We start from the raw sequence: 26420 nt of genomic DNA, 5'->3' as shown, positions 1-26420 counted from the left end.
GTAATATTTAATATTAAGTCATATTTACTTTTGATTTACTTTTGACTCACAGCCCCGCATGAAGAATCGCTGTTGTGATGCCGGTTCATCTTGGAGCTGCTTGCGACTTATATGTCTTTTGCCTTTCAAGATGACATGTCTGTTCTTGGTGTTGGATTTTATCAAAAAATATTTCCCCCCAAAATGCGACTTGTACTCCAGTGAGACTTATATATGTCTTTTTCCTCTTTGATATGCATTTTATGGCTGGTGAGACTTGTACTTTGGAGCGACTTATGGTGCGGAAAAATACGGAACTGAAAGTTCCCAGGCACCTGTATTTTTTTTTTCAACTTCTGCCAACTACAAGTGAATGCTCTCGTAGGTTGGAATTGTTTTGTATCCTGTGATCCTTTTGTGCTCGGCAGGTAAGCGGAAAGATGCACCATCCATTTTGGCAATATTGGCTCAAGCTTGAGTTGGACACAACTTGTTTTACTGGGCAGTTTGGGACTTTTCTCTTAAGGTGAAAGGTGACACCTCACTTCTCCAAGAATCTAGCGGAAGGCTTGTTTGCAAGAAGACATCTGCCATTTCCTGTTTTGATCACTTTAACGGAAGCCAAGCAAAGTTTGTTGTGACACGTGGCAAGGAGCAGGTCAGCTGAACGCAATGGGAAATTGTTTTATTACAAATAAGTTATCCCATATTTACTCAATATTATTGTGTGTTGTGCTAGATAGCTTGGCAAGAAGAAAAGCTAAACAAAAGAAAGTGTAGTTGCATTGTTCCACAGGAAAATGGTGCTCAGCAGTTTGAGATGACAAATCAACCGCAGCCAAGGAGGTGTCAATCGGTCAAGAGGAACAAACTAGGAACCGTACCCCGACTGTCAGAGTGATAGCTTTTAGATGAGAGATGATGAACTGTCTCTCTTGAACAACAATTTATTTTTGGTGTAACAGCGTTACTGCTGCTGCAGTTCCCCCCCCCCCCCCCCCCCACACACACACACACACACAAACACACACCCACCCTTTGGTGCAGCAATGCCTATGTAACCAGGGCATCCTAAAGAATAAAAAGAGAGGAAGCGGAACAGTGGGCTTCAGAGCGGTTTAGAGATTGTAACTGAAGCACTCTCTGCCGTTCTTCTCGTGAGTAAAAATAATTACTGGTTGTCTTTTTTTCTCTGTTTCAGTGTTTAATAAATGTCTGATGGTGCTTAGACCTGACAGAAATCATGTCAGGTCACACAAGAGACAACTTCGTGGCGTTTGCTCCAACTTTATTGAAACGTGAGAGCACGACATCATTTGGGGCGTGGATGTGACGCCACATGGGTCAACGTGGCTTCCTTCTGCTGCGCGTTCACGGGGACAGACGCGCTATGGACGCGTAGACCACGTCCTCCTTGGTCTCCACCGGCCTCAAATGACAACAATGCATCAATAGCAACACTGTGTGTGTGTGTGTGTGTGCACGTGTGTGTTACCTGTTGACGGGCTTTGCGTTGAACTGTACAGCGGCATAACTGACTTCCTCTGCATCAGGACCCCCTCGGTCACCACCTGGTTGCGTGTTACAGTACACCTGCTCACACCTCTACACACACACACACACACACACACACACACACACACACACACACACACACACACAGACACACACACACACACACACACACACACACACACACACACAACACACAAGGTGGAAATGTGTGCCAGGTGCATGATGGGATGCCAGCAAACTCACCTCACTCTCCTTGTTGACTTGTTTGCCATCGTGAGGAGACGCCTGCCGACGCTTCCTGCTGGAATGTCAACACATGCTAACTGTGCAAAGGCTAACCGCTAGCACGGGGACGCACCGTTTGTTGAGGAACAAGGCGATGGCAACGGTGAGGAGCAGCACCATCAATAGGCCCAAGGAGACGCTGAGCGTCAAAACAAAATGTCCATCTGGAAAGTCACCAAAAGCAAACGGATGCGTCGGTGACTTTGCAAGTTTCTCATGTGTGAAAACAACGAAGGCAAAACAGCCGTGTGTGTGTGAAACGCATTTGCCTCAGGGGCCTGTGTGTGGGTGTGAGTGTGTGCATTCTTTCTACTGTAGTGTGCGCTTATGTATTTAATTTATTTGCGTGTGAATTTGTGAGTCGGTGCGTGTTTGTTTGTGCATGAATGTTGCATGTGAGTGTGTAAGAAAACACTGAAGAAAAAAAGAACGGAAAAAGAGTTGCTGACCCAAGAGTAATTAAAGTACCTGTGTGCAGTTCTGCCACGTTCAGCCTGAAGAGTGGCGACATAGTATTTGGAAAGAGGACGAGGTTGCAGGTGAAGTTGGCCGACCGTTCGGCCGTCAGCCAGAGGGTGGGGCCGGACTCCGGCAGAAGCTGCCCGTCTTTATGCCACTGCACGTCCAGACCATGGATGGTGCAACGGGACATGCAGCTCAACGTCACGGCGGCGCCCACGCTCACGGGACTGGGGGCGGAGCTCTGCACCCTCATCGGCTCGGCATCTAGGAGAGGGACAGGATGCTACGTCTACATTCGGCTTGGCCAGTGGCACGTTTACAGGCTCCCCGAGACCCATACCCCATACGACAAGGTGTGCGTGCAACAACAACAAAATGTCAGGGCTTGAAACTGTTAGGCTGGGACACTCCCAAGTCATTCTTTATGATGTGTGCGGCAAAAACTCAAGCGACGTGTTGGTCCTACCGAGAACACTGACGGTCACGCCCGTTTGGCCGGTGAAATGTCCGGTTGTGTTTCCGGCTTCCATCCGGAATCGGAAGGTGGTGTTGTCTGTGCTGAGGATTTGGCGGATCTGCAGCGTGCAGTTGTTCTCGTGGTCCCCCAAGTACACGAAGCGTAAGTTGTTGGGCTTGTTGCTGTCGTACACGGACGGCGTGGTTCCTTGACAAATAAGGTGATTGACGCACCACACCACCCGAACCACTGGCATGATGGCGGTGAAGGAGCACCGCAACGTCACGGTGGAGCCGCGCACCGCGCACTTGACCGGCGAGTAGCGCACCCGCTCCACCGCAAGTGCCAAACCTGAAAATTAAAACCACAAAACCTTTTCTATGTAGGATTTTATTTGTCGCCGTATCATATCCAGCTAGCATGACATCAGAGCACACTTGTAACTGACATGACATGGTGACACACGCACACACACACGCACTTATACACACGCTCGCACGCACACAAACACGCACACACACGCACACACACACTCACACACACACACACACACTGGCGTTAGTGTGCGATGGCGTTCACTCACCTGCCAGAAGCAGCAAGACCAACACCTTTGCGTGTGCAAGAAGCATGGCGGTTGAGAAGGAAATGATTTAGCAACAAACAAAAGTGAGACGAAGAAGTTGAATTTCCTCTTTTCTTTTGGGTTGATCCAAGCAGGGAAGAAAATAAAATTCAAAGTCAATCGGAAAACAAAAACCTCAAGTGTATGCTCAGCGCAGACATAATGACGAATCGCACGGAGAGACTCATGTTTGCTCTGGTTATTTTGAAATGTACTTTTGTTATTGTTTTTATTGACACATTGATGAGTGATAACATTCGAGGGGCGGGGTTTTGTTGCCGGGGAGCTTTTACTTTGGCGCTGTTGTTTTCACTGACAACCATGACCTTCCCTTTTTCGGTGATGCCAATGACAAGTGATGACCAAGTCATGACCGGACAAAATGCAGTTTTGTTTTCAATGAAAAGACTAGACTCGTGGAAAATGTTCAAAAAGGGGACTGACACCAAGGAAAAGATTAACCGTCGAACCTAACCTAACCCTAATCCTCAGCTCAGTTCAATATTAAACAGTGTAAAACAAGTTAGCCGCTATCTCGTGGCCAACAGTGGACAAACACAATTGCAAAATGTTTAGTTTTTTCGTTGTGGGTTCTTAATAACCAAACTGTGTATTGAGGAAGAAGAACTATTACTTTCTTTCAGCACGCTTCATCACATACATTACACAGCCCGGAACCTTCACGCACAAGACCAATACACAATGTCGTCGGAGGTGTCGACTGTCCCGCCGTCAGCTTGAGGAAGGGGCCGGGCTCCGGAAAAACGCAGAATGGAGCGGGGCTTATTGCCGGCTCCCCCGCTGCTACGGGACGCCATAGCGAGTAGTGATGTGCATTCCAGTTCTTTTAAGTCAGGCGTGTCCAAACGTTTTACAGGGAGGGCCAGATTTGATCAAGTGAAGGGGCCCGGAGGCCAATAGTTTTTTCTGAATTTTTTTTCAAAACTTTCATGCAAATACACACTGTTATGAAACAAATTTCATTGTCCCAATTGTCTTTATTTTTTAAATGACAAAATAACCCAATATAAGCCACTCAGGCAGATGTGAACAACTCTAAAAACACAAATTCTGCCTTTCATTCATATCTGACGAGTCCGATAACATTGAACAAACTGTATGAAATATCTTAAATTTACATGAGTTTAAAATTATTATAGCCTCATAAACATTTTAAACAAGAGTTATAAGTAATGCAAAGTTGTCTGTTATTATTAAAGCTTAAAACAAGTGAATTTTGCTCTTGTCATTTACAAAATCTTTTAGAAAGTCATACTTTGTGTCACGTCAACAGGTCCATAACATCAACAGTATTAACATGGCCACTTCGTAATATTTATCATTAAGTAATATTTACTTTAGATTTACTTTTGACTCAGCCCCGTGTGAAGACTCGCTGTTGTGATGCCGGTTCAGCTTGGAGCTGCTTCACTTTGTCAGCGCGGTCACTCCCTTTTAGCTTGTCGTATGTGTTAACGTGTTTTGTCTGATAGTGTCTCTTTAGGTTGAAATCCTTAAACAAGGCAACCGTCTGTCTCTTTAGAAATTAGACAAACACAATCGCCTTGATTTTCTGTGAAGAAGTATTGTAATTCCCATCTCTGTTGAAGCGACGGCCCTCAATGTCAAATTTCCTCGACGTTACAAACAGATGACAAAAAACACTAGATATTATATACATCAGCTTAACTACGGACATTGGTTAATACAGCCACAGTGTTTGAACACTTGAACAACAACATAGAGACAGACAGCAGTTCAGTCTAACTGCATAGCCTGTCAGCATCGGCAGCCGTTTATTAAGCACTCCTCAGAGGAGGCAAGGCAGGAAGTTGCTTCCTTCGAGCGACTCGTCTTCGGTTTTAACATAACTATAGAAATTCATATATAAATTTCATTCATATCATTTTGGTTCAAAATGATACAAAACTACTGAAATTAAAAGGAAAATGAATTTATGATAAAAACAATTGAATTTGGTCTTTCCCATTTTCATGTTGGCCGCACGTTAGTGCTGGATCGGAATGGAGCAGGGCGAAAAAATGCAGCTTGGACCAGGGTTTATTGAGGGAAAAGGCAGTTGGAAGGGAAGATGAAGAGAAACAGACAATGAACAAACTAACATATCGGCCTAACTAAAGATAATTGGACTGAATGACCTACCGACAGGGCTGGCTAACAGAAACAGACCGAGACAAGAACAGATAGACAGGAACAACGGGGAATAATCTGGCCCCTAAAAATCCCTGCACTAATTCATGCCGTCGTGAGTGGCAGCTACCCAGCAGTCTTCCCTCTTTTGTCTCCTTTTCTCTTTATTGACTTCTTGCCTCATTTCTCTTTCTTTTTGTGTGTGATGTGAAGTTGGTCTGCAGCAATGTGTGGCCATCGGTTACAGGTTCGGCCGTCTATTCGGCGACACCGGTGCCTTCTACGTGTGCAGATCAGCTCGGCACGGGTGGATATTTTTCCCGTGCCTGCCAGCCAACTTCCTCCCGGGATCACATTAAGTATCTCTCTTTGTATCGCTCTCTCTTTCTCGCTCTCCCTCCCCCTCTCTCCCTATCTCGCTCTCCCTCTCCCTATCTATCTGTCTGTCCACCATCCTCATCAGGCTGATTATAACTTAATTTTAAATTTCTTCTCAACACAATACTATGATAGAGTTGAAAGAATGTTTGCCATTTATGTAAGGTATATTAAATGTTTTCAACTGTGATTTGTTTCTCTTGGGGGACACAGTAATATTCAGTCAGTCAACTAAGTCTTTTCACATAGAGCTTCTTTTATATATTGACTGATTTTCAAAGTATTTCAGATTATTAAAATCACCACAAAATTACATAGAGCTATGGGATCACAGTTTGTGGTTTATTTACAGTTTAATCCACAAACCTCCTGTTCCACTTCTTAGTCTAATTGGTAATTTTAGCCTCATTTTAAGATCTGTGTTGTTGTGCTGACCAGGTTACTGCATTAATTGAATGGCCACCATCTCTTTTCCTGTGAACACAATGTCCGCTTGAACGACCTCTGTCTGTCTGTCTGTCTGTCTGTCTGTCTGCCTGTCTGTCTGTCTCTCTCTCTCTCTCTCTCTCTCTCTCTCTCTCTCTCTCTCTCTCTCTCTCTCTCTCTCTCTCTGCCACACTCCTGTTGTATGAGCCACTTTTTTCCCATTGCATTATTTTTGCATTGTTGTAATTTAACTCCATGCCACAAAAGGGACTCTCATGCATTGTGCTGGGAAGCATATCAAACCCACGGTGAACTTGAACACGACAGGCGTTGACAGGAATCCAACAGTTTTCGATCGCCTTGAAACTGTTACGGGTCCAGCAAAGTACATTACCGTAACAGTAATGTTTACAGTATTAGCAGGTGGAAAGGAGAAAGAGTTGAGACGATGCACAGTGGTTTCTCCCTAGATCGCGTCTCTGGTTGTTTTATTAAACACACCACATAAACAAAAATCATCTCTATATATTTCTGTTAAACTACAAAATGTTCTATGTGCCTTCTTAAATTCACCAATCATCTGTATGTCTCACCATGTTCAACATTTCAAACAAAATATTCATTTTTCTAAACAAATGAAAATTCTCCCTGAATGTCTAATTAATCCCGTAACATACTGTGTAATTAAATCACACTGATTTGCAGTGTCAGTGTGATTTTGACACTGTAAAAGAAAATACTTCACTTAAATTGCCATTCGTGAAAACAAATGACCAGCATGAACATAAAGAACATTATAAATAATCATAAAGAACATATATATATTTTTTTTTAGTAATTGTGTAAAATTAAAAAGGTTATCACACTAATGTGATCACCCTACCTTAGAAGTGTCACAAAACTACCATATCTTTATGTTATGAGTTATTTGCTGTGTTGTTCATTTGGAGAAATAAACAGTCTTACCTTCATCAACAGAACTCCCCATCTGCATACTTTCATACTTTCAAGTGCAAAGACACACGGACATAACACTCCATTTGTCAGCCCCAGATATTGACTATATAGGGTTTGGTCAATTCACCTGTGTTTGCTGTGAAAATGTTTAACAAAACATACAATAAATATCACACCAACTCAGAGGGGCAAACTGGCCCGGAAGTGCATAGGTTTTGCGCCATCTTGCAAAAATATGTAAAAACTATTTTTTCCGCACTTATTTCCCCCTTAGGGGCTATTGCAAGTAGAAGTAGTATAGTTATATCTTTGTTTAAATTTTAGTCTCAAATGGTGAAAACTACCTTAAAATGTATGCATAATGCACATAACAAGCAGACACAATAATCGTTACACACAAACCCCTTTTTACGAAATGTGGGGCCTCTGTGCTGTGTTACGTTTTTCCCCAATAAGGTGCCAGTGCCCCTGAAGGGAGAGAGACAAATTTGAATTATTTATCTTGTCCTTGCTGACTTGTTTGTCCCAATAGTGTTGCCTCTTCCTTTCCTTCTGTTTAGCCCAGCATCCACCTTGACAGTGTAAGGCCATTATTTTTTTTCCCCACTTTCTCACTTGTGCCTTGCTTCACAACCCTTTCCTTTAAATTCCTCTCTCTATCGCAGCTACCTCTTTCACTCTCTACAACCTAATTGGTATGACACTTTTCCTCCTGTCATCCCCAATGTTACTTTGAAAGCTGCAGTCTGCCCAGAGGGGGACTGAAGAATGTGCAAGGGACCCCATGCACTGACACACATACACAACACAACACTTTTTAGTATCATCATTATTCCTGTGTTCATTTACTTGGAAATACTTTCCAGTGTCCCCCAATTGCCCTTAAAAGCTGTCATTTAGAAGGTGGATAAACACAGAGATGCATTAAAGTGTGCATAAATGCATGCTCACATAGCATAAACAAGACTCACGCATAGACAAACTGTGGCTACTACTGGCGGTCAAGGGCAAAGTACAAAATATTATTTTGGCATATTTGAGCACATGATGCTCAGATGACTCTCGACATGTTGGAGAGGTGTTTGCAGTTGGGCACATGTTGTTACACAGTTGCAGGAGCTCATGGGTAGAATAACGGTTCTTGGTTTTCTGAGTGGGGAACCTCGCCATACATGTACATGTACCTCTACTGACTTGGCAATTTCATGAGTTAGAACCAATTTGATATTCATTTATATTGAAGAAACCACTACGACATTGTTATGGCCGTACATTTAAAAAGAAACTTCCGTATTCATTCAGTTTGGGCCAAAAATAGAAACAGCCCATGGCTCGTCTCCAGAAGAGATTCAGATTGGGAACGAAAAGCCAGTGTTGGTGCAAAAATGCCATCTTGGAATTAGTTATCTCATTAAAACGCTTAAGGCTGGAATGTCTCCGAAGGATTTAGCTAGAGTTATTAGTGGGAATTGAAAAGGTCAACATGGCAAACGTTGTTAATCCAGTAAACAAATGAGTCAAGTTCTCCCAAGAGTCAAGAGATCAAACACAAGAAGAGTAAATCATTGATGATGTCTTCAATGGAGAATTTCAATATCTATCTATCTGTCTGTATGTCTGTCCATCCGTCTGGCCGTCTAACTGTCCTTCTATCGGTCTATCCATTAAGGCACTGCCCTGTGCCGTGCTTTTGACTTTCAAGTTTATAAATTTCACAGACAACTTAAATAAGTTTTTACTCATTACAAAGTGTTTCTGCTCATATTCAAGAGATGAAAAAAGTATCATAATTTCTTTGATATGATGGAAACATGTAACGTGGCTGACATTTGCTACTCTCAATCAGGGATTGTCAACAGGTGGTCTGCGCTCCTGTGGTGGTCCGTGGCGGTATTGCAACTGGTCCGTGAAATTGGAAATGGAAAATAATTGTAACCTTTTTAAAAATAAAATGTATTTATTCTTTAGACATGATTGATTTTCCAGCTAATTTTGTGAATCATTTACACGTCCAAATAATGTCAAAAGTAGCTGAGATTAAAAAAAATAGACACACAAATGCAAATAGATCTGTCTCGGTCTAACTTCCTTTGGTGCAAAATAAAATGGGATTCCCCCAAAGCAGTGGTCCCAGAGTGTCTTCTTGGTTATAATGGCGGTCCCTTGGACAAAACCAATTGAAAATTAACATGCCATTTTTTGTCATTAGTTTTTATCGTGTGTTTTATATTTATAGGATTTTACAGTTGCTTTGGCACATTACTCGGATCAGAATTGAAATTTGCAAAACAGTAAGTACATTTCTAAAAACAGAAAACAAATAGCAAAACATCCTGGGTCTCCTGCACAAGTTTGTGTCATATATTAATGGCATCAGAACGACAAGTCTTTGTGTCACTGTGTATGGAAGCATAACAGAGTCGAATTGCTTAGTCAGGTTGTCAATATCACAGTTTACTCTGCATGGAAGCTCTAATTTACACTGCTTTAAGTTTTGATGACAAATGTGTTATTCTCAATTGAAAGTTACACCTTTGTGGATGTGGAAGATTGATTTTAAAAGACTGGGCAAGATTCACATTTCACTTTTACTGTTGGCACTGTAATTTGTTCAATAAACCTTCTCATTGTTATACGAATAGGAAAAGACAGCACTGCAGAGCACAAAGAAAATAACTAATCAAAAAGTAAAAATATAGGGCAATTTAATTGAGGACATTTGTACATGCAACACTGAAGGAATTACAGTCCACTCTTTGTACTTTGGAAGTCGCTGATCAGGTGTGTCCAAGCTTTTTTCAATGAGGGCCACATACATAAACATATAGTCGGGAGTGGGTCACGTACTAGAAATTGGGATTGTAGCCTTAAATTTTGTGTATTAAAATTGGAAAAATAGATTAAAAGTGGTCAAATATATTAAAGTTTTGAATATAATTAAAGACAACACTGCAATCACCACAACTGTCCGCAAATGGAATTTATTGATTGATTTATAAAAAGCTTTGGTAGATCATTCTCAAAGCGCAGCCTCAGATTTCTTCTTAGACATAGGATTTACAGGACAGAAAAAAAACAATATAGGGCAAAATGGGACAGGTAAATTTCAAGCTTGTTTCTCAAGTTATTAGGCTTAGCATCACAACTATTAACGTTCATTTGAAACGGTTATCAACATTAACAGACTGAACTCTACTTAGAAGTGTATATAGTTTTAGTTATTTATTCTGGTGAGTATTAGCTGTGCTGGGTATGTAAATCGGGCCATCCAGCTCCAATGATAATCTGACGGCACTCGTGCCAAAAATCTGGACAAATGTCACTTTATCAAGGAGCAAATGTGTGCACTGTGCACGGCGGTGTGTAATCTGTGTGTTAAGAAAAACGGGGTAAAAACAGGCTACTGACAGTTTTTATGCACATTATTGATATTTGTCGCATGTGTATCTGTACATAAAAGTTTAATAATACGTACATGGCTACTGTGGAATATATCTTACTCACCTCAATTGGGAATGGCATTGCACTCAATGGAAGCAGTGATGCTCACTTTCTAACCTTCGCCTCTTTGGTTCTGCCATGTTTAGTAGTATCTTGGGGTAAATTTGTCTTCATCTACATTTGTCATTTTTGCCTTGATCAACAAGAGTAGTTGAGCAGTTGCGCTCCCTGGTGTTAAAATTAAAAAGTACAATACACTCAGGCAAAAGTTGAAGTGTGACACATTCTATTCTCTTTATAATGTTTCTTGCGGGCCAATTAAAAATGCACCACGAGCCCGTAGTTTGGACACCCCTTGTGTAGGGGGACACACGCCTGACGTGTGCAGGTAGCGTGTGGTCGATTTCCACATAGTGGCAGTATGCATGTGGGTGTGACTGGTTGAAAGTGAAATGAATTAAAGTCGACTTAAATCACATAAACAGAAAACGATTACCCTACGAGAGCTCAAACCAAAGTCAGCTGGCGACCAGTTCAGGGTGGAGTCTGCCTTTCGCCTGTCGGCTGGGATAGGCACCAGCCTCCCTGCGACCCTGAGCAGGATAAGCGGTGTTGATATTTAACACTGACTTTAGTTGTTTGTTTTCCATTTCTAATTATTGTGTACCACTCAATAACTGACATTTGCCTTATTGTCTCCAAATGGCAGAATGCACAAGCCCATGTGGTTTTCCTCCTAGTACTTTCCGCCCGAATTCCCCAAAAAATGCATTGAGCAATTTAAATGCCCATAAGTGTGATTGTGAATGTATTGTTTGTCTTTGTGTGGCCTGCGATTGGCTGGCAACCAGATTAGGGTGTCCCCCCTACTGCTTGGAGTCAACTGGGATAGGCTCCAACACGCCCGTTACCCCTGTGAGAAGTGGTTCAGAAGATGGATGGATGGATGGATGGATGGATGGATGGATGGATGGATGGATGGATGGATGGATGGTTAGTTGGTTGGTTGGTTGGTTGGTTGGTTGGTTGGTTGGTTGGTTGGTTGGTTGGTTGGTTGGTTGGTTGGTTGGTTGGTTGGGTTGGGTTGGTTGGGTTGGTTGGGTTGGGTTGGTTGATTGGTTGGTTATCCCCATCCCACTTATTGCCTCTCATTGTACTGTATATCTGTATAATATGTGCTCACCGTGATAATTTAAATACACCTTTGCTGAAGACAACATAAAAAGAGATGAGAGATGACTACTAATAACAGCTGCAATACCACCATGATTGCAAGCCTCAGGGCTTTTTTGTCTTTTCTTGCACCACTCCCACCCTTCTCGCTCCTCTTCCCCATCCCCGCCGCTTATACACATTATTTTGCACCCTCGGGCATACCCAAGATGCCCCCCAGCTGTGAGGAAATGTCAGACGATTACCACCCACCACTACCCTCCCTACAAATATACACACGCACACAAGGCATAAATGCAGACTCACGCTCAAGGACGCAATTACACACGTCTGGACCCTCTTGACACACAACACAATAGAGGAAATCTCATTAGTCAGATGCTGTATGGCATTGATTTCCACTTCTATCCGCTGTTGCTAGTAAGATTTGAATGGGCACAGTTGGGCTCATGCGAAAAAATTCACGACAGTACTGCGGTTTAAGCCGATTAAATTTTTGGGGGGAGTGCAGAGACCTGAGGGGTGAAAGAACTTGAGTTTGTTCCACCCCTTTCTTCAGCCGTTCCACCTCCTCCCATTTCCTCGTTTTCTCCCGCTCTGCATTGATTTATTCATGTGCTCCTGAGGTTTATCCACCATGGGCTTACGGCCGCATTGTTTGACTTGAGCTCAAAATTATTTCAAATTCAGTGAATTACATTTGTGAATATTGAACAACGTAACAAATGTCTAAAGGAGAAGCAGATGGGGAAATAGAGAACAGCAAACCAATGCAACTATCCAAGTGTCAATTACCTCTACATTTAAACATACACGTATGTATTACTTGTATACTATTATATAGTTTGTGTTATTTGACATTTTATATGGAGTTTGGTTGAAAGGCTTGGCGTGTTACACAGTCAGGTTTACATCAAATTAACCATTAAAATGTTTTGATGTTAAAGGCAGGATGAATAATTGGTCTTTCATTGGGGTGTATAAAGTCTTTATGTTGTAAAGTGTGTGACTTATGTGAGTGTCCAATGCCAGATGACAAAATGTGAACCAGCAAATGTGTGGCAAATTGGGGGGAATAAGAGGTTAACCTATGTGGTGGCAACATTCTCCCAATTGTTGTTGTTTTTCACTGACCTCCCAATAGTATTTTGTCATGGCCTTTGCAAGTTGTGGACAAATCCTCTGCTTCTTTTGAAGTGGCATTTCGATGCAGAACTGCAAAGTCAGAGTTTTTCTGTTCCACTCCCAATGGCATGGAGAATTTATTTATAACCCAGACAGGCTTCTTCACTGAATACAAGCTGACTGCTTGTCTATTTTTTTTTCTTAAAACGTTAAAATAACCCAAATCACCTATTTCAATTTTTTCATTGGTTCCATTCCAACTCTGTCCGTCCCACTCTGTCAGCGAGTGGATAATTAGTCTGCAATCTCTGAGAGAAGGAATGATGATATAATTTCTCTTCCTCTATTCTTTTCTCCTCCAGTCACGTTGATTCTTTGAAGTCTGTGCATGCATGAAAGTTCATTGCTTATTTTCTACGTGTGTTCATGTCATGAATTTTTAACAAACCCTTTGAGTTGACTTTGTGATGTGCTGTAAAGAACATCAAAAGAGCTCTCCATGCTATCTTTTCTCTTGCATTTGCTCATTCTTGAGCTTTTTATCTCTACTTTACCCATGCCCTGATGGAGGGATTTTTGTTTCTCAGTCAGAAATGTGAATGAAAGTTAGATCTTGAAAAGATAAAGGGACAAGTATCGTTGTTGTTGTTTTTTTAACAATTAAATTAAAATTATTAAAATTATTTTGACTAGTGATGAGTAATCTCAACCCAAAAATAGCCACTGTGGAAAAAAAAAAAAAGAAATAATAATATGTAGAAGTTGCTTTATAGGCGTAAAAACGTACTGAAAACTTCTCACATTCAGACTCTGTGAGCCGTGTTTATTAACTGACAAAAAAAATAAATAAAAAATAACATCGCCATGCACATGACAGAAAAAGCCGGCAACGGTAAACGTCACCGGAAATGTTAAAGGGGCCGCGAATATAAAGTTAATCAGAACCCTATAACATATAGTAACAGGACACACATATGATAAAGTGAATTATGTCGTACTTGGAGAAAGCAATACAAATATAATTAAAAAAAAACATTTCATTTGGCAATGGGAGTATTTCTTGCTTTTGGTTGTGTATTTCTGCAATTTTATTATAGTCACGCTGACATGAAAGATTTTCTACCACGAGGAATTATCTGAATAGGCACGTTGTTGTTGGCTGAGCCAAAGTGAAGGTGGGCTAGCAGATTATTGGTCAACTGCTTGACCTTCTTCTTTCCTCTCGACATCTATTGTTTGTTTTTCCTGTGTTGTCCTACAACGTGATGGTCTTATGGAGCCATGCATATTAAACAGCCTCTATGATTTTTTTTTCCCAGAAGAAACTTTCCAATACTCACTAGTTTATTTGGGTTTTGTGTTGTTTTGTTTATAGGGGGTGTGCCACTTGAGTGACACCATGAACACCACTCTGAAAGATTCTATCCATTCATCCACCCATTTTCAACACCACTTATTCTGTTCAGGGTTGCTGGAGCCGAAACCCAGCTCACATCGGGCTAAAGGCAGACTACATCCTGGACTGGTCGCCAGCCAGTCGCAGGGCACATATGAAAGATTCCTTCCACTGTCAAAAGTAATTATAAAAATAATGCAGACAAATACTAATTTGATGCATTGGCTACTAAATGTCATTTTTAGAATATACTATGGGCCTTTTGAAGCAGAACTGTTTCATGGTAGACTTTCCTGTTCAAGAGGAAGTTGAAATCATACATATTCATTCAGAGCATGAAGTGTGGATTTCCATCATTCAGGGCGAGTTGTTTGTTTATGCTCCCATTTGACTAGGCCTGTAGAACTTGTGTCTATACAAACCCAGATGAATAGTGAGTCCTTTATTTCCTATATAGGACCATCATAGCTCTTGCAGATATTTGGCAATTATTGCCGGGTATACGTAACATTTTTGCACAAACCAATCTTCTTCAGTAATAATGAGTAATGCATTGAAAAACATCCTTTGTTCCAGTGGCAGATTTCCAGAAATTAAACAGATGATTGAGGTCTGATGATGATGCTGGTGACTGGGTCAAGCTTGCCAGATGTGGAAAAATTGCAAAATAGGTATGCCCACAGACAGGGTTCACTCATTGTGTACTGTAGCTTTACTGCAAATGATCTCTGTCATGTTGTACAAAAGAGTCCCTGCTTGAGCTCTGACTAAAGCTCATGGAGTTCGTCGACGGAAAAGAGCGAGGTGTGATGATGTCAATGTCTATGGTGGCAGAGTAAGCCACCATGCATTTCCATCCTCCGAAGTAATGTCAACCTTTTAAATCGTAAAATGGATGAGTTACAGTTAAATATGCACCATAGTATCGAGAGACATGTATTGTGGAGTTCTCTGGAAAGACGTTTCTGACTACTTGATGCAGCTGGAAGACTTCTCGTGCACATGGACTGACGTAGAAACATCCTCTGGGAAAACCAAGGGCAGAGGAATTTGTGTACATGTCAAAGACAAATGGTGCAGCCAGCTCACTGTCAAAGAAAAAATATGTGGCCCAGATCTCAAAGTACTCTGCATACCAAAAGGCCTTTTTATTTAGCTAGACAATTTGAAAACCTTATAATACGTGCAGAATATGTACCCTCGAGTTCTCGTGCAGCAAATCACATGTGCAGAATCAACTCCCACACACACCAGGCCCCTTGTTATTGTTCTTGGGGATTTCAATCACCGCAAACTAGACTTTGTACCACCATATCTTCAGCAGGGTCATTGCTGAACAACCAGAAACATGAAATGCTCCATTTCGGAAGATTATACCGACTCATGGCTGCCCATCAACTGTTTAACTGCACATTAGGTCATTGTCACTATTACTTTCTATTTACTGCTGCTTCTTTGATTCCTTGGTGGATTCTGCTAACTTAAACTTGCAAACCTAAATAAGGAACATTAGCTAAGGTTCTTCATAGTTAAATCTCCTTTTATGCCACCTTTCCGTTACCTTTCCTGGATTGTGTCATCAGGTCAACGAGAGATGAAAAAAATGCTCCCTTTCCTACGTAGGGCACGTTCGTAATTTCGGAATGACACCTGTGCACTCCTTTGGGAGTGGGTGCGTCCATGATCGAATGCAACCAGCACTGACGCAAGGTGTCCCCAGTCAGAGCACTTCGTACTCGCACTGCTGATCATTTTTGGTGTAATCTGATAAACTCAATAGCAAATTTGAGCAACCCCCAACCAGTGAATCAGTGTACGCCCGGATCATATCTCCGAACTCATCCTTAGAAAGGACAGCACTTTTTCAAATGAAATTGACTCCACTTTTTCTAACTGACATAATTACTAACATCTACGTATTGAAGTCCCCTTATTAGACCTTAATAATAAAATGAAAAAGATACAGATACTAATTGTTGTTTTTGTGAGGGATAATTCATGATGCTTTTTCTCTTGAACGAGAATTTGAAGAGGCCCCTGGTCTCTTAATGACTGCAATTGCACACATTTTCACTGCATCGGAAGGAGGAAATATGTTCACAGTTGATTACGTAATATCATGATTGTTAACTTCGAAAGGTGATCAATGGGGTGGGGGTTGTGTGTGCGTGGTGGTGGCGGGGGGGCTAAAAATCAAAAATTCAAAATTAAGACGCATTACAGTGGAGTCTACATCAATAAAAAGAAGCGGTCCATCGAACCCAGACTGAGATTGCATTCACATAAAACGAACCTTACAAAATCTTAAGTAATCAAGTTTGTGTAAAATAGAAAATTTTAAAATAAACATTATTGAGAAAACATTGGTCAGTGCATGCTTTTTCAAAGCACTTGGACAGACAATTACAATATTTGTGTGAGAGCACCTTATTTTGATATGGTCTGTGTGATTACTTGCTTTTTATTGGCTCAGAAAAATTACATCAATGTGAATTATCAGGTAATAGTAGAAACAACAAAATACGTAATTAAAACACGATGTTTTTTGCACAAAAACGAGCAAACCCAAAATGTCACTGTCCATCAAAGAATACTGATAGAGTACAGCACTGGTAGATTGTAACCTTGAGAGCTTGAATTAGCAGTCACATATCAATATACCATATCAATATATACATGTTTAATTTTAAAGACTGATTTTATCATCATACAAAAAAGTATTTTTCTAACCTATTTTACTCCTCCCTTTTGAAGTTTGGTTGCAAAGACAATAAAATGTTTTAGTAAATCTTTCTGTTGTCATGACATGTCTAAAATTTTAGATAGTTTCATGAATTATTTTAATTGGCAAGTGACCACGGTGCAAGCGAGTTAATGCCTCTCGAGGTGTACACTTATCAGGAATTAATGGACTTTGCGGAGGCAACCATTCTCCGCTGCATGTCGGTTCACACCTCCACATCTTCCATTAATCCATGAGAATCCATTTCGTCGGGCATTAACCCTTTCGTATATGTGTCAGATTTTGTAGAGTATTCTGTAAATTAGGGTCTTGATAAGATATGGAATTTTGAAATCTCAGATGATGGAACCCAGTGAAGAAGCCAAAGCTCCCTGCCCTTGCGGAGCTATTTGCTGGTGAGGACTTGGCAGTTGAAATAAGGTAAGAGAACACTCACAGTACCATGGAGAATGTTCAGAATGAGATAAAGCAGTATAAAGGTCTTAACCCCAGTACATCCAGTGACCTTGTAGTGGAATGTGACATACACATACTGACAGTGCAATCACACTTGGCAAACAGCCAAACATCACCCATACCCTCAGAGCAAATACTTTCTCCTGCTGGAGGACATCGTCAGTCAGGAGACAGCTTTTCTGTGTACTGAGAAAGTAGACATGTTTATTTATTTATTTATTTATTTATTTATCCATCCATCCATCCATCCATCCCTCCCTCCCTCCCTCCCTCCCTCCCTCCCTCCCTCCCTCCCTCCCTCCCTCCCTCCCTCCCTCCCTCCCTCCCTCCACCCACCCATCCATCCATCCATCCATCCATCCATCCATTTTCTGAACCGCTTAATCCCCACGGGGGTCGCGGGCGTGCTGGAGCCTATCCCAGCCGTCATCGGGCAGTAGGCGGGGGGACCCTGAACCGGTTGCCAGCCAATCGTAGGGCACACAGAGACGAACAACCATCCGCACTCGCACTCACACCAAGGGGCAATTTGGAGTGCTCAATCGGCCTACCAAGCATTTGACGGCTTTCATTATTTTTCACTATTATATCACTCATCTTTGGTAAAAACCCCAAAAAATCATAAAATATAAAAAGTATATAGTGTAACATTCATAATTATAATTACATTGTGATGAATTGCTAAACAATATATCTAGGTCAGTGGTTCTTAACCTGGGTCTGACCAAACCCTAGGGTTCGGTGAGTTGGTCTCAGGCGTTCAGCAGAGCCTCCACTGTGGAGGTCCAAACACACCTAATTTATTGTGTAAATTTGTGATGACGCTTATCTGAACTGGTCTCGCAAAGGCAACAGAGAAGACACACTGATTTGCAGGTCTATAATTTGTTGTGGGTTCAAGCATTTTTATTTTTTTTAACAAGGTGATGTTCATGCACAGCTCATTTTGTGCACCAGTAAAAATCATCGGTCTTGAATTTGAAAAAAGTAATTTTATTTTTCACTGAAGAGGGGTTCGGTGAATGCGCATATGAAACTAGTGGGGTTCGGTACCTACATCAAGGTTAAGAACCACTGATCTAAGTGAAGGTATTAGCACGAGTACCAGCGCCGCAAATTTTTGAGTGATTCCCAGCTCAATTACAAATGCGAGTATAATGCAAACTTCATTTGGAGAAAGAAACCATGAGACAGACAGACAGACAGACAGACAGGCAGTCAGACAGACAGACAGGCAGTCAGACATACAGACAGACAGACAGACAAGACAGACAGACAGAGACACTTTCTTCAAGCAGTGGTACAGCAAAAAATTGCACTTTCAAGAAGACCATGATTTTTATGCAGGAAAATATTCCATCCCATCCATCAAAATACTGTACTGTGTGATAGATGGTAGATTAAGAACGTGGCCCTCTTCTTCATCTGATCAAGAAGCTGACAGACTCCATGGATGGAAGTCATATAACTATTATGAAAAAGAAGGGTGGCTATAATGGTCACTGAATTTGTCAATTTTGAGTTGTTTATTTATTATTCTCACTTCAACAAATGAAAACAAATAAGTGAGATAACAAGTGAGATGTAAAAATTCCACTTTGACTTTGGTTGCATAATTCTGCACACTAACAATTGCCTCATAATGTGCACATAAACCCATTATTTGTAACTTCATCTTAGTTGGTTTATGTTTCCTCTTTCTTTGTAGTAGTCACGGTTCATTCTTCTGACCATTTTAACCCCATTTCTTTTTAAGATTTCAAGTTATTACTCTCTACTTCCTATGCAGTCCTTCAAGCTTGATACATACCAAAAACGAACCTTTATAATGAACATTTTTAATACACTATTTTCCTGACTTGTTCATCTGAAAAATCAATGTGGTGCTGCAGGCCATCCACATGAAAGAGTTTTAAAAACAATGTGTGCGAGGATCGGTTTAAACACTTTCAAGTCCCCTCTTTTTAACACATATTAAAACAAACCCGAATCACCAGAGCATCTCAATAATGACTTCAGCATGATTTTAAACCCTGACATATAGGGCAACTGAAAAATGTATCCCGCCAAGGTGGAGTCCAGTGTGTTAAAATGCAAAAGTCCACAAAATGTCCACGGGATCATAAATCACGCACGTGCGTGCGCACACACACACGCACGCGTCCGCCCCCCCCACACACACACACACGCTCTCATCTTTGGCCTATGTTGCCAGACATCTTGTGGCCTGAAGGGCAGCAGCAGGGTGTGTCCTGCCTCCAGGGCACCACAGGGGCAAGTGCTAGCCTCCAGGCTTTCGACAAAGCCAGCTGTGCATGGCCCCACCTCCCGGGAAACCGGAACGGGTGTCAAATTTGATTAATTTTATGCATTTGGGGTGATAGCCAGCAAAACTATTGAATTGCTGACAAAAAAAAAATACTACAAGATAGCGATCTTATTAACCAAGCATTGTATACTTCAATTTAGCCATTTGTCTCTACTAAGATATGAAAATTCCAAGGTGAACAAACAACTTATCTGTGTTATCAGCATGACACTCATTAACAACACAATGAATAAGTGGTTGTTTTTGCTACCTGTGGCAATTAGACAAAGACAGACATTGTTATGCTGTGAATGAAATAATTTTTAAAACAAACTTTAAGAAATTCAAATTTTCAGTTGCAGATTTTGTGCTGTAAATTGTTGCATCTATTTTACGATCCACTCTTTTGCGTACACATCTGAAAATGTTTTTCCATCTCATTAGGAAGCAACTTTGAAATGACTCTGTGAGCAAGGTTAATTATTAAAATGGGAAGGAGTCCTCTACTTATATGATCCTTTACTATTCACTGCTGTAGCTTCCCTCACTGTAATCAATTAATTCTTAGGAAGACAATATCAACATAAATCTTACACAGTTGGATGATGGGCTGAATAATAAGTGTTGACAATTGGAGAAAAATATTGATTAGGAGGATCAGATGAATATTAAATAAAGCTGCCATAAAACCACAAAAAAAACTGCATCTGTTTGTTGGATTATTATTTACTAGTGCTGTTTTATCATATTCCCTGGTTTCTTGAGCACTTTTTCCCCTCTGTGAGGAATCAAAACTATAAACACCAAAATACAAGCAGTAAATCAACTAACTACTTAAGGCTTCACTATCAAAGTAAAAAAAATCAGCAGATAGTATTCATTTTGTTTCACAATAATAATGTAATATAATATACACAGATACGTATATAACGGTGATCATGTCTGCCTCACAGATATTCTGGGTTCCAATCTCGGCTCAGGCCCTCCTGTACAGAATTTGCATGTTCTCCACTGATTTTGAGTTTTCATCCATGGATTCCTCCCTCACACACACAAAATAAAAAAGTCTGAACAAAACATTAGTAAGATGTTGATATAGCTTGTATAATTAATTATTTTGAACATCCAACGTGCTCGGATTGGACATTGGACACTCTATTATGATTCTTTTAGGGGGCAGGGTCAAAAACATTTGCATAGTTTAAATTAGTCCAAACTAGAGCCATCCATTAGAGAGATACATATTTTACATGGCCCATGTTATTTGTCTGCTCTTTGAAGCAAGACTGGACATGCACGTGTTCCAAACAAGGCAGAGCAACCATGTGCACCACAAATTCTTTAACGCTGTGTGCCGTCGGAGCAGACAAGGGCAAGGCAAGTTTGTAGTTGAGAATAGGCAAGTGGTCAAATCTCGCAGATCACGAAGCAGAGCAGGCAAACAAACAGGAAACAAGCAAGTGGATCATGTAATCGGGAATCAGGGAAGACAGCAGGAATAGGTGGCAGACATGCTTGTCTCTAAGCAAACGAACCGGACGGGAGTGACGGAAGTGCTGGGTTTGTATAGGAGAGAAAATGAGTGAGGGCAATCAGCAACCGATCAAGACATATCATTCCTTGCGGCCAATAACCATCCCAAAATCCTGATTGATTTTATGTGGTTCTTTTATTATATATTAGAAAGAGCTGGTCGAATGAGACCTGATCCTCTAGGAAGATGTAAGCGGGATAGACCTGGAGCACTTCCGTTTTGTTCCGTCAAGTTAACTTAAAGCATATTTTATTTGCAAGTGTTTTAACTTGGGATGTGTTATTTCCTTTTTGCAGCATTTTGTTTTGCATGTCTCATGTGGTTTGAAAGTTTATTTCCACTTTGTTTTTGTGATTATAGCATTTTTTGGATTTTTGTTTGCATCAATTAGCGTTTAGCCATTTGCAACTTTTCATACTTGCAATGTTTTTGTTTTGCAGTTATGTGAGGCTTGTTTGTCTCATTTTAGTTTGCATCATTTCTTTTTGGATTGCGGCATTCCTGCATTTGCCGCCTTCAAATGTTTACAGCATGTTTGCCCTTGTCAGCCACTGTAGCAAACAGATCCTGGTCCTGGCCCATCCCCAGTGCCATCTGCGCCTATGGTATGAACCTCATGTTTTTACGGATTAAATACACGAGACAAAAGAACCTGTTTTTGTTTCCATCAGTGAATTCCATCAGTAAGGTTAGTCGGCACTTGACCCGATAGGGACGATTACACGGATAGACAAAAAACACCGTCCTCAGTCTATCCTGTTTTTTTTTTTTAACTTTCTCACCCCTCATATTTGTCCGCAAATTTTGGTATGGACGAACAATTCAGTCTCCTGAATGGAATTTCCACCTGTGGCTCATTACCAATATCAATCAAAATGTGGTCAGACAGTGTGTTGTTTTTTTATCCCCCACCTCTCATTATATTTTTTGATAATACATGTAACCTCAGTCAACATGGTTTTTTTTTTTGAAAGCATTTTATTTGCACAGTATTTTCCACATTTACAGTACTTATCCCCAAAATCTTTAGATGTAAAGTTAAAGCTGCCTTTTATATCCACAAGTCAAGCTTATTGATGTGAGTCCTGGAAAGCCAGCCCCTTCACTTTTAAATCAATGCAAATCACAACATCTAAGAGCAGTATAGATCCCTCTGATATGTAAGTGTAAGTATATGCAGAAGGAGGGTGAAACAGCGAAGGGTGTTCTCTTTTCACTATTTCTCTCTCATCTTCAGTTATGTTCATGTCATGATCTCTTCAAAAGCATCACCTGCCCTCTTAACTTGTTTTAATTTGGTTGTTTGACAATGTTAACCAAGGTACATCTGGGCATGGATACTTTCACAATTCAACACAAAACGCACAATTTGGCATGCTAGTTGCATATGGAGAATATGCAAAGTAGGTCGGTGATTATGCACAGCTACAGTTTGTTTTCTCTCAAACTGGTTGATGCGTTTCAAAGATGGTCTTATTCATTGTGGTCGTGACAGTGGTAAACCATGGATTTCTAAAATCCTTGCAATTTATTAGTTTAACTTTTCAGTGTTTGCAGAATTGTTATTAATATTTTTCTTACTGTGTGCCAAATACTTGCAGGAATCGCACTTTGGTATCGTGCATGTTCTGATGCTTGGCACTCACTGGTCTATGGTATACTGACCTTCTGCACATAAGGAGGTAAAAAAAAGAAAATCAATGAATGCCCTTTACAAGGACAAAACTCTCTTTATCAGCTTAAGAGGAAAGGTTGGAGGTGTGTCTGGAGACAATTCCATGTTCAAATCTTAACTATGCAAGACTGAAGTTGATATTTTTTTATTGTGGACGAATAACAATTTGAAAGGATGGAAACTGTCATTTTTCAGTTTTGCTCTGATTGGGCTCCTGAGTGCCTTGGTTAAGTTCTGCTGTCTTACATGATCATTGTAACCTAACACAGATTAGTTTATGACTATAAAAAGGCAAGCACTAAGGTGAAAGACATGCGCTTGGACAGTCACTTCACAAACCCTATGTATGGAATGACAATGGTGAAGCGTACTGAAGTAACATTTGTGAGTCAGTTACACTCCCACCAAATCATGAATAAATAATGAAGGGGTTTACCACTTACGTCGATTACAAATTATTTACAACCAAACTGTTTTATCAAGGAATGGATTGGGAGAATTGATTGAGAGACAACAGTGGTAGGAAATTCCCATGTAACAATTTCAACATTTTCCTCTTTCTGCACACTTTTCTGATCACGACTTGTCTTAGAACTTTTTCTTCTTCTCTTTGTGGGTCTTTTTTTGGTCCTCCTTGGGTTTTCTTTGGTGCTTCTCTCCTTGTCAGATTTGGCAAACTTCTCTCGCTCTTCCTTATTAGTCACTATGTCCTTGTCAGAGTCCTTAGATTTCTTATTTTTCTCCTTTTTCATTCCATGCAAGTCCTTTTCATGTTTAGAAAACTTGATCTTGCTTTCAGCTTGCAACTCCGACTCCACAGTTATAGTCTTTTGCCTCCAGTCATCAAAATCTAATGAATAGCCTTTTACAAATGTTTCCTTCATGTCCTGATTAAGCACAAGACTCAGAGTTTTAACCTTTTCTTTGCTTCTTCCATTTGTAGTTAACACATTTTCTCTGTTGTAAAGAACTAATAGGTGGGCGTTCGCGTGGATTATTGGACTGGCCTTCTTTACTCGCTTCCTTTAAATCTTTCAGGTGTGTTCCCTTAAGTCCACCCACTGTTGCATGGAGATTGGGAACTTCGTGCTGGAAAATATCTGTCTGCTCTGTTTGATTGATGCTACCTATAACTCTGACATAGTTAAGGCAAATTGGGATAGAATATGTTCTCAGTAGACGTAAACAAGCCTTACATTAATATTATTGAAAATATATTAGCACAATCACGGTCACACAAATGAACCACCCAAGTGCAAACATAAATTATAACAATATAGCAATTACAGCAATTACAATTTCTAAAATGTCACCCATCTCACAAAATTGTCTTTGAGCATGTAGAGTCCACCAAAACAGGCTTTTGTATACCGAAATGTTCACAGTATATTTCCTTTGGTGTAGTAGCTTCAACATGCCATCTGAAGAGGGTGTTCATATGTTGTTCACCTTTCCGTAATTTCCATCAATGTTAGTACCGAATTTTTACTATAAGGTGCACCTTCAATGAATGGCCCATTTTAAAACTTTGTCCTTATATAAGGCACACCATTAATGCAGCATGTCAGATTTTTAATCCAAATCAAATCATTCTCCATTCTATCTTTTTTATTTCAACTTCAGACGCAACAAATTACTTTATAATCACAAAATAATGATCCATAGTCTTTTTGATTCATGATTCATAGTCTTCAGCGGGCCACTTATGATTGATTTCATGACACGATGCTTCGGGCCAGTTTAAATTTAGTCCATATTTGGTCCATATATAAGGCGGACTATAAGGCGCACTATCGGCTTTTGAGAAAATTTTAGGTTTTTAGGTGAGACTTATAGACCGGAAAATACGGTAAGCATAAAGGTACTTGACCATTGATTGCGCCTGTGCCGAGATGAGGAGACTGTTGCCTAGTTTGCATTAATGGGTCACACGTGGATATGCTGAACTATGCGGCTGCTCGATGACTCCAGGTAGTCAGCGCATGGCGATGAGGCAGCGACGAGCATGCAGCGTAGACCCACCGTCACGAAGCAACAAGTTGTCGGTTGTAGCGAATCCAGCCGGACGATGGTGAAACATACTGATGCTCCACACTGATTTTATTTATCAGGTGCCTTGTTTATTGTCATGGAAACACCGTAAGAGCTGCGGCACAAACAATTACAAACACAAATTCCCGCCCTTACAAGTAAACTAAAGATCACTTCAGCCATAAGAGCAAACAAATACCTTGTTCCCATTCCAGTTGGAGGCTGTCATCCATATAGTCCGTATAATCCATTAAGTCCATTAAGTTGTACAGTAAAAATGAAAATGTGTGACTTCCAATTGGACACACCTCAACCGTGATCTTCCCTTGGCCTTTTAAAGAGGAGTCGTGCCACCGCTAATGACAGTGTCGAATAATAACGCTAAAAAATAAAGAGTGGCATGAGAGGGATTAGAAAACAAAGCTCATCAAAAGTTATAAACAGGTCAATATTTATGAGTCAGTTACACGGTATATCATATTAATTATTGACAAGTAGAACAACACAGTATGGGAAGACAATGCAAAAGAAAGTGACGTGCATAATACTTGCTTGTAAAGCAGTGGCCAGTTGACAAAATGTGATCGGAGCTAGCAAGAAGTGTTTGGTGGTGTTCTTTTAGGGTGCCATTTTTTATAAAACTGCTGCTTCCAAAGAATCCATCCTAATACTTTTGATTTGGATCTATATTTTTGTTTAGATTACAGCCCACAAAAGCAAACACTACATTTTGGGGCACACTGCTCAGTAAAACAAAACGAATATCAACAAAGCTTTACAAGAAAAAAACATTCTGCTCACTAAATGAATGGAATAATTAACTTGCCGTGTAGTCTGCAAAGTAGATCAATTTGCTGTATAAGCTTAGAACACTATAGCTAATGAAGGAAGTAGGATTGTCTGTTTAACATTCCTTTCTTCTCTGTGCCATGTGTTGAAATACTCATTACGGTTTATTTGTGTTTTGGAAAGAAGGGGATCTGAACTAGGTTTATGTTGTTGATTTTTTTTTTCCATAAAAAAACATATTAAAGGTTTTAGATTTGTTTTTGCATGATTATATATACATCTGTCTAATCATCATAAATGAACAAATAATGACACTAACTACCAATAAGCCTTCATCAACTTTTTCCAATACCAACCACTATTGCAATTTGACAGAATATTTTCAGAAAAATAAAGCAAACACACACATACTTACGTCTCCTTTCTGCATTCTTATCTGCAGAGCCAGATAGGTGCTATGTCATCTCGACATCCCAATCTCATCTCGTTTGCAAAGTGATTGGCAGCTCCTGCAGCT

The 26420-nt window shown here is 40.5% G+C and overlaps 1 protein-coding gene across 3 annotated transcripts; it reads right to left on the bottom strand.

Annotated features, from left to right (window-relative positions):
- Positions 1-1283: 1283 nt before the first annotated feature.
- On the bottom strand, positions 1284-26420 carry LOC147061228 (uncharacterized). Of its 3 annotated transcripts, none has more exons than XM_085905706.1 (8): positions 26319-26420; positions 25314-25495; positions 2708-3049; positions 2248-2505; positions 1853-1943; positions 1738-1795; positions 1475-1584; positions 1284-1408 (listed from the first exon to the last, which is right to left on the bottom strand). In XM_085905706.1, exons 2-8 carry the CDS (start codon positions 25372-25374, stop codon positions 1351-1353), a joined length of 978 nt encoding a protein of 325 aa, XP_085761832.1. In that variant the 5' UTR covers positions 25375-25495; positions 26319-26420; the 3' UTR covers positions 1284-1350. The 3 variants fall into 3 exon arrangements, with proteins under 3 accessions (XP_085761832.1, XP_085761833.1, XP_085761834.1); XM_085905707.1 differs by having other exon boundaries at positions 1738-1792; XM_085905708.1 differs by lacking the exons at positions 25314-25495; positions 26319-26420 and adding an exon at positions 3282-3382.

Source organism: Syngnathus leptorhynchus, chromosome 2 (assembly GCF_054491065.1).
Source record: "Syngnathus leptorhynchus isolate UIUO chromosome 2, UIUO_Slep, whole genome shotgun sequence".
Classification (NCBI taxonomy): domain Eukaryota; kingdom Metazoa; phylum Chordata; class Actinopteri; order Syngnathiformes; family Syngnathidae; genus Syngnathus; species Syngnathus leptorhynchus.
Note: the sequence above shows the minus strand (reverse complement) of the source record. Positions and strands in the feature narration are given on the sequence as shown.

Excerpts from the sequence above, each read along its gene's own strand:
- LOC147061228 (XM_085905706.1), bottom strand. The coding sequence starts at position 25,374 with ATGGACTTAATGGATTATACGGACTATATGGATGACAGCCTCCAACTG. Across the intron at positions 2,506-2,707 it reads CGTGACCGTCAGTGTTCTCG|ATGCCGAGCCGATGAGGGTG; the intron begins GTAGGACCAACA and ends TCCCTCTCCTAG. Across the intron at positions 1,944-2,247 it reads CGTGGCAGAACTGCACACAG|ATGGACATTTTGTTTTGACG; the intron begins GTACTTTAATTA and ends GTGACTTTCCAG.